General features: G+C 55.1%; 2 protein-coding genes across 6 annotated transcripts; both read left to right on the top strand.

The window, feature by feature from the left end:
* Window positions 1-168: 168 nt before the first annotated feature.
* Window positions 169-6,084, top strand: NABP2 (nucleic acid binding protein 2). Of its 5 annotated transcripts, XM_028483116.2 has the most exons (8): window positions 169-374; window positions 633-720; window positions 2,143-2,261; window positions 2,651-2,789; window positions 2,898-2,969; window positions 3,146-3,227; window positions 3,322-3,385; window positions 5,561-6,084. In XM_028483116.2, the coding sequence occupies exons 2-8, from the start codon at window positions 644-646 to the stop codon at window positions 5,755-5,757; spliced, it is 750 nt and encodes a 249-aa protein (XP_028338917.1). In that variant the 5' UTR covers window positions 169-374; window positions 633-643; the 3' UTR covers window positions 5,758-6,084. The 5 variants fall into 5 exon arrangements, with proteins under 5 accessions (XP_028338917.1, XP_023978516.1, XP_028338916.1 ...); XM_024122748.3 differs by lacking the exon at window positions 633-720 and having other exon boundaries at window positions 185-374; window positions 2,143-2,244; XM_028483115.2 differs by lacking the exon at window positions 169-374 and having other exon boundaries at window positions 404-720.
* On the top strand, window positions 6,006-11,547 carry SLC39A5 (solute carrier family 39 member 5). Its single transcript, XM_007129362.4, has 12 exons — window positions 6,006-6,014; window positions 6,288-6,348; window positions 7,420-7,774; window positions 7,980-8,163; window positions 8,981-9,143; window positions 9,302-9,471; window positions 9,700-9,840; window positions 10,220-10,316; window positions 10,404-10,574; window positions 10,763-10,843; window positions 10,982-11,172; window positions 11,402-11,547. Exons 1-12 carry the CDS (start codon window positions 6,006-6,008, stop codon window positions 11,543-11,545), a joined length of 1,767 nt encoding a protein of 588 aa, XP_007129424.3. The 3' UTR covers window positions 11,546-11,547.
* The last annotated feature ends 60 nt before the right edge of the window (window positions 11,548-11,607 follow it).

Genomic DNA, 11,607 nt, shown 5'->3' with positions numbered 1-11,607 from the left:
ACCGCTGCTACGCAACCTGGCGGAAGCTCGTCACCAAACTCCGCCTCTTTGTTTAACTCAACCCCGAACTAGAAGCCACAAGCGGCCAACGAGGCGAGTGGAAGGCTAGCCAGGCCTCCTCTCTAGACCGGAAGTCTTTATGGTCCCAGCGAGAACTAGATAGCCATTTGGGAGTGAGAGCTCTATGTTCATCGCAGCGTGAGCGTCAGCGGCAGAGCTGGAGGCCGACTCTCCCCGAGCGCGAGACTTCGCTTTGGAGGGGTGCACGTGTTCGTGCCCTAAAGCTGATGCGGCTTGCTGCGAGATCGTCTCTAGGAGGCTGGCCTGCAGTGACCTGCCGTCTCCCCGGCCCCTCTCCCGTTTCCAGAGCCGTGGTCAGCATCCCGGAGCCTCCCGATCTTATGACTCATGGTCATGGGAGTGGATATGTAGTCAACAAGGCGACCACGGGGTGGGGAATGGGGGAGTGTCTGACCGGACAACTTTGATCTAGGGTTGCCCGCCTCTCCCAGTCGCACTCCTGACGTCTTTACGTCGGCCTTCCTAACACTTGTACAGTTCCCTGAAATACCTAAGGGGAGAGGAGGGAGATAAAATGTCCCTCTTCCCGGGTTGTGGTTTGATTTCCTTAGGGTACAGCACCATGGCTGGGGGCGTGGGCGGGAGAGAACTTGAGCTCCGAGGAAAGTCAAGGTGGCGCCTAAAGCCCTCTAGGAGAAGGTAAGGGATTGATTAAGCAAACCAAGGCATTACAATTACATGGCCTCTTAGGCTAATCTGATAGTAAGCAGTATTTGATATGGATATTCGCTAAGCAAATGGTAATGCACATGTACGTATATTGTTTATATATAATTGGTTTATAGGCAACATTACAGAGCTAGCTGCCTTTTGTTGACTATGTAACAAGTCTCAAAGGGAACTAAAGGTTCGGGCCTCTTTTCAGTCTCTGAGGGGACCCTGAGGTCTAGTGAGATAAGTGCATTAGGAACAGGTGCCTTTCAAACTGTGAGAGTCTAATGCAAATGTTGCTTTGGTGCCCCAGATTCCATTACTTCCAAAGGGGGAGGGGGTGAGTCTGCCTGTTGTCTGTCTCTGCTGTGAATGCTGCTTTTTCCAGAGATCTTGACCAAGCTGGATAGTGCATTAAAGTCGAGGACCCCAAATCAGGAATAAAGATGAGAGTTAAAGCAGTTGGAGAAGAGGAGGAAACTGCCTGCTGTGTGCTAGACACAGCTTCTTATATAACTTCGTTTTCTCGTCTGCAAAATGGAATCACATATTGAAGAACTGTCGAGAAAAGAAATGACGAGCCGGGTTTCATACTTTTGTCCGCCGGATTCCAAAAACCTTTGGTCCTTTTTCCACTGGGTCACGTCTAGGAGAAACAAATCTTAGTGCATTCTCCTAGTCAAGTGGAGGAAAATTGGTACCTGAGACGCCCCCTGGTGGTCCACGTGTTTTCTTGCGCAGTCAACCCTCTCCCGGGCTCCTTTAATAGCTAAAATCCCACCCGCTTCGCGGCGCGTGAACCTCGGATCGCGATTGGCCGGGTGGGGACTGGAGGCGGGACGTGGGTGGTGGTGGGGGAGCCGGGGCGATGCTGATTGGCTGGAGGAGGCCCTCCGGGGGAAACTTCCGGGAATGTTCGCACTCCAGCGTTCCATTGGTCCGCATCCGGCGGCGGCGGGGCCTTTGGCTCCCCCTGCGGGCGGCTCAGTGGCGTGCACTGTACGGCGGGCTGGCTGGGTGGGTAGTGGGCTGCGGGTCGGGGAGAGGATGCACCGAGTCCCCGGTTGTCCAGATGAGGGCTCGGGAGGGTTTGGCGAATGAGATTCCATTCCTTGGCTCCGCACCAGGTTCCCTGGCCCCGTCTCCGTCGGCTTCCCTACTTCGGGGCTTGATACTGAAAGAGCATCCCGGGAGGGGGGCTTCCATCCCAGAAGCAGTCTATCCAGAGACGCCCCGAATTCTGATCTTGAAGTTGGAAGCCCCTGGGGAAGTTCGTTTCTACGCTTTTAGAAGAGTTAGAGGGTTTGAGGCTTCCTGACCTCAGCCTAGTGTGATAGGTAGGCCTTGCGAAGTGGACATGGGGGCGATGGCTCCAAGCGTTGAAACTTCGTCCCCTTTTCCCCCTTCTAGTGGGGTGCTGAGTCTCGGGCAGCATGACGACGGAGACCTTCGTGAAGGATATCAAGCCTGGGCTCAAGAACCTGAACCTCATCTTCATTGTGCTGGAGACAGGTGGCTCTGCTGGCGCGGTGGGCCCCCTGCGCGCATTCTTGGGGTTGGGGGCCAGGAGCGGGGGAACATCACCTCCGTTCTTAACTTGCACCGGGCATGGCAGGGCGCACCACAGGACTGCTCACGCCCAGTCTCTCTCCTCGCCCCCACCCGGAGAGTTGCAGTGTAGGATAGATGGATGGAACTCTTGCCAGATCCAAGCCTCCAGTGCCTCTTGGGCCTCTTCCCACTCAGAGCCCTCTCCAAGGTGCTGGCCCCTCCCTCACCTGCCCCAGGGATTTGACTTTGCCCTGTTTGTACACCTTTTTCCTCACTCCACCAATATCTAGACCTCATCCCTCTGATCACCACTACCCCCATTTATTTGACCATCCACCCCTCAACCCCATCGTTCTGTTCCCTCCAGGCCGAGTGACCAAGACAAAGGACGGGCACGAGGTTCGGACCTGCAAAGTGGCAGACAAAACTGGCAGCATCAATATCTCCGTCTGGGACGACGTGGGCAACCTGATCCAGCCTGGGGATATTATCCGGCTCACCAAAGGGTAAGCCATCAGGTGACTTCTGGCTATTCAAGGGCAGTAACGGGGCCGGGGGGGCGGGGGGATTAACAGTCCCTGTAACTCTGAATCCTGCTTTTTGTGACTCCACAGGTACGCTTCAGTGTTCAAAGGTTGTCTGACATTGTACACTGGCCGTGGGGGTGATCTTCAGAAGATTGGAGAGTAAGTGCTGTCTTGGAGCTGGGGATGTAGAAGCACCAGGCCAAGGAGAGAAGTTTGAGGTTTGCAAGGAGACAGCATAAGGGTGTGCATTCCCTGTCCTGTACCTGGACCTTTCTGAGGTTTCCAGAGTAGCCCAGAGGTTGGGCCTGATGCTTTGCCACTTTCTCCCCTTGCAGATTCTGTATGGTTTATTCTGAGGTTCCTAACTTCAGTGAGCCAAATCCAGAATACAGTGCCCAACAGGCACCCAACAAGACGGTGAGTCCCATGGCTGTGATGTGCGGAAGGAGGGCAAGTCAGGCCAAGAAGCATGGTAGGGATTAAGATCTGAATGTGTCATTTGTGCCTTCAGGTGCAGAACGACAGCAGCCCTACGGCTCCCCAGCCTACCGCCGGACCCCCTGCCACTTCTCCAGGTAAACCTGTTCCTTCCATCCACTGGTCCTCCTAGTTCTAATCTCCCCAGCCTGGAAAGATGCATTGCCCTCATCCCTTTTCCAAGTCTCTCTTCTCTCAATATATCCTCTTGCACCCAATTCTCCCAGTTCTTTTGCAAGTCCCTGGGGTGAAAAGATTTGGGGCCATGTTTCTATCACTGGTAGAGCTCCCTTTTGCCACTACCGCTCAAAGGCAAAAATGAGAGCAGTTTCTCCACAAAGACTGCCCTCTTTCATTCTAGCTTGATCCTCTCTGCTTCTTCTCTGGCAGAACCTTGCCTTTTTTCCCCTTGCCTATTTTGATTCATTATCGGTTCTGATACACTGTTACTTACAGGACTCAGCATGGAGTCCACACGGCACAACTTTAAGCGCTAAATAGTTCCCCTTTAGGGTTGCCGCTTTCTTGAAAACTAAAGGCCCTGCTTCTAGGCCTTGGCCCTCAGGATTATGGTTCTTCCAGCTCAGAAGCCCCTGCTTTTGGTCTCTTGAGGAATTTGGTTTACTGCAGATCATCAGCTTTTGATTAGAATCACTCACCAACATCATTTCCTTCGTCTCCTGGCTTCTCCTTAGGAACCTGGTTTTTACTGCTCTTTTCTCCTTCTGGGTCATCTCGCAGCTGACCCTACCACTCCTGGGTGTTTGTCTCTCTCTTGCCTCTGATCCATGCCTTATGTTTCTCCCTGTGACACTAGGCTTCAGGCTTCCTCTACCCTTCCTCAGTCCGTGTCTGCATCCCCAGTTGCAGTGTGGTCTGCAGTTACCATGGTTTCCAAAATTGTCTTGTGTCAGAACCATTCAGGGTCACGGTGTTTTTTAGAAACACCGTGAAATAACAACATTTAATTCCACCACAAAAAAGTAGCATCCATGTTTTCAACTGAAAATATGACTATTACGTATTCTCAGGTCTCCATAACTCCATAATTTATAAAAATATTTTAAATAAGGTACACTTAAGCCTGTTTGTCCCTAATATTCATTTGCCAGATGTTTATTCGCTTTGTCATCTGCTAACAGGTACAGAAAGTTTTAAAAAAACATGTGTGGCATAAAAATGATGACATACTCCTCATTTTTTCTGTGAATTAGGGAAAGGGCTTTATTCTTCCATTTTGGCTGCAGATATCTTAGTCTGATGAAGCAGAAGGATTCAGCAGGGATATGGTTAGGGTTCATGACGCCCTATGTATGTGAGAGGCAGGCCTCTGCCTTCATTTAACAAGCGTTTATAGATGAGGAATGCCAAGGAAAAAACATAGCACTTGCCTTGAGGAGCTTGCAGTCCATGAAGGAAATAGTCCCACAGACAACAGTTGTAACACACTGTGGTAAGTGTGGTGATAATGATTTGCACAGCTAAGGTAGTTCAAGGAAACCATCAAACACTGAAAATATACACAAAAATGTCGTCTGTTATTTTGGGGGCGTGAGAGTATGTATAATAGTTTTTTTGCTTACTCTGTGAGAGTATGTATAATAGTTTTTTTGCTTATTCTTATTTCTGTTTTCCCAAATGAACATGTATCATTGTGATACACACCACCACACTTTTTTCTTCCTTTCTTTCTTTTTTTTAAGATCCTTCTTACATTTTAAGATAGAAACTTCAGGCCCTTCCTTTCCCAATGCTTTTCCAGTTTTACAGTCACTTTTGGTCAAGGGATCTTTTGTCGGTGGTCCTTGAGCCTAGAACTAAACAGCTAATTCTAGATCTGACTCCTAATGATACAGAGATGGATAAAAGAGAAAAAAAATATCGGGAATTCCCCACAGGCCAGGGGTCAGGACTCCGCGCTTTCACGGCCGAGGGCCCAGGTTCAATCTCTGGTTTGGGGAACTAAGATCCCACAAGCTGTGTGGCGCAGCCAAAAAAAAAAAAAAAAAACAAAAAAAAAAATTAAAAAAAAAAAGAAAGAAAAAATATCATGCGACAGTTCATGTAGCAACTGCCAAAATGATGATTGCATCTTCTCTGGGGCCCCATTCCTACAACTCACATTCTTTGCACTTGGTCCCACGGCATCAATGTGCAGTTGTGCTTGGTGGAGACTGTGCTGCCTGCTGGGGCTGGAGGGAGGCCTTGGGGATGGAGGCCTGCCTACCTCAGTTCTCTAATTCCGGTTTTTCTTCCCCTTCTCCCACAACTAGCCTCTGAGAGCCAGAACGGGAATGGACTGAGCACCCCACCAGGTCCTGGTGGTGGTCCCCACCCCCCTCACACTCCCCCCCACCCCCCCACCCCCCGAATTACCCGAAGCCAGCCCAACCACACGCCTGCCGGCCCTCCTGGCCCCTCCAGCAGCCCTGTCAGTAATGGCAAAGAAACCCGGAGGAGCAAGAGATAGCAAGACATTCTTCCTCCCCGCCACCAGCCGCAACCCAAGTGTCTGCCAGAGAACACAGCTTTCTGCTGGGCTGCTAGCTTTGGGGGGCAGGGGGTGTGTAGGAGTATTTTAGCCACTAAACTTCACTGGAGGGGTGGTGAGCAGCGGCCTTATCCGCCCTCAGCCGGTAGTCCCCTCCTTGTCAGCTGAAGCGGCCTGTCCCCTGGGAGTCCGGGCCCTCTGCCTCCCCTCCTTCCTCTTTAGAAACGATGGTTACAGTCTGTTTCTTGTGTGTTTGATGTGGAAGTTTAATTGAATCCCTCCTTCCTAATAAATGTTACCACTCTGTACTGGACTCCTTTGCTCTTTGTGGGAAAATGAAGAGGTCGGCAGCTGGGCATTTGGGAGAGTGGGGTGTCCCTAGGAGGTGGAGGGGAGATAGGTTACAGGCAAGGCCTGGGCAAAGGAGACCTGCCCCTTTAAGGTAGTGTCCCTCCCCTGCCCCCTCCCTGCCGGTGACCCTTGTCCGCCTGCCTGCCTACCCCCCACAGCTGGAACCAAGAAGACTGTGTCCCCCTTCCTCTGGGCGTCCTTCCTGTTTCCTGCTGTCAGGTAATGCCGACCTCGACCCCCTGGACCAATCACCCCTGTCAGACTGTGCTCCCCAACCTTAAGCCAGGTCAGACATCCGAGGAGGCCCAGATACTCCTTTCCTCTTCCCACCAGAGCGTCCCCTCTCGTGGTCGTAGCTTCCCAGAGTTCTGGCTCTTACTCTTCGGGGATGAGGAAGTGCTAAAAACAGTTTCTTCCCCATGCATCTGGGGTTGCCACTTATCTGCCTCTTTACCCTCCTCTCCAGCTTAGGGACACCTGGGTCCAACTTTCCCAGGGAATGTGGGGATGGGGGTTGGAGATGAATGAAGCCCGATGCCATATGTAAGGTAGGTGAGGTGGGAGTATAGGCAGGGAGAGGCTAAGACGGTACCACCTGGGTTGGGGTATGTGTAAATTATTTAGAAGAAAAGCCCAGGCCCTGGTTCTCCTTGGCCATGTGGCTTTTCCAGGGGCAGAGGGTGGCCCCTCCCTACTCAGGGGCTCAGCCAAGACTGACCTTTGACCCCCACCCCAGAGACCAGTGAACCATTAACTCCTCTCTGATGTAAGCCTTCCCACACTGGCACCTCCCTGGCCCCTCCCCCAGGCAGGTGGGCTAGGAGGGGGGGGCTTGTCCATCCCAGCCCTCTATCTGACATGGCCTCCGATCTACCTGGGCAGCTGGAGGCTGAGCCTGGCTCCCCTCCACGACCCAGGAACCTCTTAAGTGTCCACAGCGAGGCCTCATGGGGACCTGAGGTGACGGCTCTCACACTGCCAGTGGGGGTGAGGCCCTGGGGATTGAGGGGGGATAGAGAGGTGGGGTGAGGTTGACGGGTGGGGTCTGGAGGATAGGGGAGGGACAGGGACAGGTCAGCTCTGGATCAGGTGAGGGGAGTGTTCTGGTTCAGGGAAAGGTGCTCTAGGAACTGGCAAGCAAGAGGCTGCTCAGAAGGAGGCAATGGGGAGGAAGGAAGGAGGCTGCCGCTGCAGCATTCGAGGAGGCGGCGGTGTGAGGGGTGCGGGGTCCCCGGGCCCTGGGCTGGACAGCAGGCCAGGAGCCCCAGCCCCTCCTCCTTGTTCTTCCAGGACACGGTCCTCAGGATGTTCCTGGGGGAGTAGAAGCCGGAACCAGAGCCTCTAACCCTGTCCCCCCAATAATGGGGCCTCCAGTGAGTCATCTGATGGTTGGCCTGTGTGTGGGGGTGGCCTTGGGCTGGGTAGGGGGCTCAGCCCCCTACCTGGGCCCTGCTGAGCAGGAACAGAGCCATTACCTGGCCCAGCTGTTCGGCCTGTATGGGGAGAACGGGACGCTGACTGCAGGGGGCCTAGCGAGGCTTCTCCACAGCCTGGGGCTAGGCCGAGTTCAGGCCCTCCGCCTGGGACACCACGGGCCTCCAGCTGGTCGGGCTACACCCCCAGCTGGAGACAATTCCACGCACAGGTACTAACCCCTCTCCCCACCCCAAAATGTCACACCCCAGCTCTTCTCAGTACTTGGATCAGTCTCCTCCGGTTGCCTAGCTCTGGCTTCCTAAAATCAGATTCCTGGAATTACAGATTTTTCAGAACCTGATTCATTATATCCTTTCAAGGCCCCTTTCTGAGAGAACATGAGTAAGTCTGACTTCGCTATCCATCCACTCTAGGCCCCAGGACCCCGAGCTGAGTGTGGACGTCTGGGCAGGGCTGCCTCTGCACCCCTCTGGGTGGGGTGACCTGGAGGAGACCGAGGCCCCAGCACCACCCCATGGGCCAGCCCCATCGGGCCTGGGCCTCTTTCACAGGCTTCTGCTGCTGGACCATTCACTGGCTGACCATCTGAATGAGGATGTGAGTCTGGTGATCTGCAGCGAGGGGAAAGGAGCCATGGGATTTTAGATGGCCTGAAATGTTTAAAAAGTCAGTCGTTTTAAATGGTTACTTAAAAAAAAAATCCAGGTGTGATCTTAGGGTATGTTATTCCAGTAGTGAAATATGTCCCCTCTGGGCTCAGAGTAGATAAACCCATACCACAAGCTCCAAGACTTGTTTTAGGGGCCACACCTGGCAAAGCAGAGAATTCAGAGAAGCCGCCCAAGGTAGGCTCTGGGGCTGGTTATCTGGAGATGCGGCCTGCAGGCGGTAGGTGGCTGTCTTCATCCAGAAAGTCGGTGTACTTGTTCCATGTGCACCAGAGGGCAGCCAAAAAGCCAAACTGAAACAGGCCTGGTGAGGTGAGCACCCCATCCCAGGAAGCATTCAAGCCAAGGCTGGTTGAACAAGTGACAGGGCTGCTGAGAGGACGTTTGGATGGCATTTTAGGTTCTTTTCCCTTCTAAGATTCTGCAGTGGAGGGCTCTAGTTGTCCAACCAATTCCATCACCAAATTAATGAGACATCAGGGGACTGGGAGGGAGGGAGATGATGGCGATGTTCACTAGCACCCAATCTGTAGTGAACTGAAATTTGCATTGATTTGAATATTCACTAATAATTAACACACTGACTATACCTAACTGTCCCGAGTCCCTGATGCACCTGCCAGTGTGAGCAGAGGGGACCCTGGGAGAGCCCCAGGAGCCCATGCAATGGAAGGGCAGACATTAAAGACCTGAGTCACAGTTCTCAGCAAGTCCCCGATGTGTGACCTCCAACTCCACTTCCCTAGTGTCTGAATGGCTCCCAGCTGCTGGTCAATTTTGGCTTGAGCCCTGCTGCTCCTCTGACTCCTCGTCAGTTTGCTCTGCTGTGTCCAGCCCTGCTTTATCAGATTGACAGCCGTGTCTGCATCCGGGCCCCAGCTCCAACCCCCCCAGGGGATCTGCTATCTGGTCAGTGGGGGAGAGCAAGTGGTGGGGCACCTGAATCCTGCAGGGAGTGGGGCCCAAGCCAAGGAAGGGGGTTCACTGGGGTCCCGCCTCCCCTTGCAGCATTTCCTTTAAGGCCTCCCTTTCAGCTGTGCCTAACTTCAGCACCTGATTCTCCCCAGCCCTGGTTCATAGTGCCCTGGCAGTCCTGCTGCTCAGCCTGCCTGCTCCCCTCTCCTTGCTGCTGCTGCGGCTCCTGGGACCTCATCTGTTGCAGCCCCTGCTGGGCTTCCTGGGGGCCCTGGCCGTGGGCACTCTCTGTGGGGACGCGCTGCTACACCTGCTGCCACATGTACGTGAAGCCCCTTTCCTGTCCCCCTGCCCCAGGGGTGGACAGCCTCCATGGAGCCAGTGTGTTCCCAGTCATAGGACATCCTCTCTCCCACCCCAGCTTCAGCCCACAGCTGCCTTCTAGTAGAACGTATGAGTGAAGGCTCACCACCTCCCTCCGCCATCTCAGGAGGGGGATGCTGTCGGGTGCAGGGGCTTCCAGAGTCTGCCCTGACCACCTCTCTGTCAGGCGCAAGGAGGGCAGCATGCTGGACCTGGCGGGCAGCCAGAGGAGGACCTGGGACCAGGACTGTCGGTGCTTGGCGGTCTCTTTCTGCTCTTCGTCCTGGAGAACATGCTAGGGCTTTTGCGGCGCCGAGGGCTCAAGCCAGTGAGTGACACCCTTTTGTCCTCTTCCTGCCGAGACCAGAGTCCTAGCCAAGAACTGGCCACTCAATCCAGGAGGTGAGGGGCCAAGTGCGCTCCTGGCTCTGACGTTTGCCTGACTGTGCAGGACCTGACAGCTAACAGGGAGTGGGTTGGGGCTCCTCAGCATAGACCCAGGACTTCCGGCCAAACGGCCTCCTCTCCTGAGTTCAAGTCAACAAGAAACAGAGAGGTGCCAGCCTGGGAAGAGAGCAGAGGCCAGAGAACATCCCCAAGTGGCAGAGGTGGGACCAGGTGTTCACTTGCCCTGCTGGCAGCCTGGCCGCTCCTTAGCCCCCAGCTCTGCTGCCTCCTCCCTCAGGAGGGACAACCTCCCATTTCAGAGATGCTGCCGGCGAAACAGAAAGGATCTCAGAACTCCAAACCTGGACCCGGAGGATGGCAGCGGGATGGCGCTTCGGCCCCTGCAGGCAGTTCCAGGTGACCGGAGGACATGAAGAGCGGGCCCTGGCTCCCAGCTCTCACTTGCAGCCACCAACACTGCTCTTTTCCTCCTCCTTCCCACAGAGCCGGGGGCTCAGGGCCAGAGGGAGCAGGACAGCCAGCCCCCAGCAGTCCCGGCCCCTCCTGGGCACCAAGGCCACAGTCATGGATGTCAGGGTGGCGGTGGCACCAATATCACATGGATGGTCCTCCTGGGGGATGGTCTGCACAACCTCACTGACGGGCTGGCCATAGGTGTGAGGGGGGGAGGGAGGGAGGGAGGGAGAGGGTAGGCCTCCTAGTTACTGGATGGGGCGGGGAGAAGGCTACCAGGAAGCTGGGGCGGGGGTGGTGATGGGAGGACCACAGAGGGAATGCAGGCCCCAGCCTCCTCCGGGGAGAGCTTTCTTCCAGACTGACCACCTCCCATCCTGCCCACCCAGGTGCTGCCTTCTCTGATGGCTTCTCCGGTGGCCTCAGCACCACCGTAGCAGTCTTCTGCCACGAGCTGCCCCATGAACTGGGTAGGAATGGCAGGAGTGGAGTGGGGTCGACCCCAGAAAGGAAAGACCTCCAAGGGGTGGAACTTAGAGGTCGGCGGGTGACATGGGTGAGGGGCAGCCCTGGCGTACTCCCTCCTACCCTGTCCTCTCTCCCCACAGGTGACTTCGCGATGCTGCTCCAGGCAGGGCTGCCCTTCCGGCGGCTGCTGCTGCTGAGCCTGGTGTCTGGAGTCCTGGGACTGGGGGGTGCAGCCCTGGGGGTGGGGCTCAGTTTGGGTCCCGTCCCCCTCACTCCCTGGGTGTTTGGGGTCACTGCCGGGGTCTTCCTCTATGTGGCCCTTGTGGACATGGTGAGGTGTGGGGTAGTGCGGAGAAACCCAGGGAAGCGGGGTGGGTGTAGAGGAGAGGGAAGTGTCAGTCCCTCTGCTTCCCCCTGTGGCCCCCCGGAAGGGTGGCTCGACTACATCTGAGAAACAGGGGTGTGGAAGAGCTTGGGTGGGGGAGAGCTGCTGACATCTCCCTCTCCTGTTTTAGGAGCAGAGACAAGGCCAGGATCCTGATGTTGTCATTTTCTTTCAGCTACCAGCCCTGCTTCGTCCACCTGAGCCCCTCCCTACGCTCAATGTGCTACTGCAGGGACTGGGGCTGCTGCTGGGGGGCGGCCTCATGCTCACCATAGCCCTGCTGGAGGAGCAGCTGTGGCTTCTGGTCTCTGATGGCTGATGGGGGCCAGTGGAAAGGCGTCCAGGTTGCCCTTCCTTCCCCCCAACCACAGGAATGGAGGC

This window comes from Physeter macrocephalus, unplaced genomic scaffold (assembly GCF_002837175.3).
Source record: "Physeter macrocephalus isolate SW-GA unplaced genomic scaffold, ASM283717v5 random_6, whole genome shotgun sequence".
Lineage (NCBI taxonomy): Eukaryota > Metazoa > Chordata > Mammalia > Artiodactyla > Physeteridae > Physeter > Physeter macrocephalus.
Note: the sequence above shows the minus strand (reverse complement) of the source record. Positions and strands in the feature narration are given on the sequence as shown.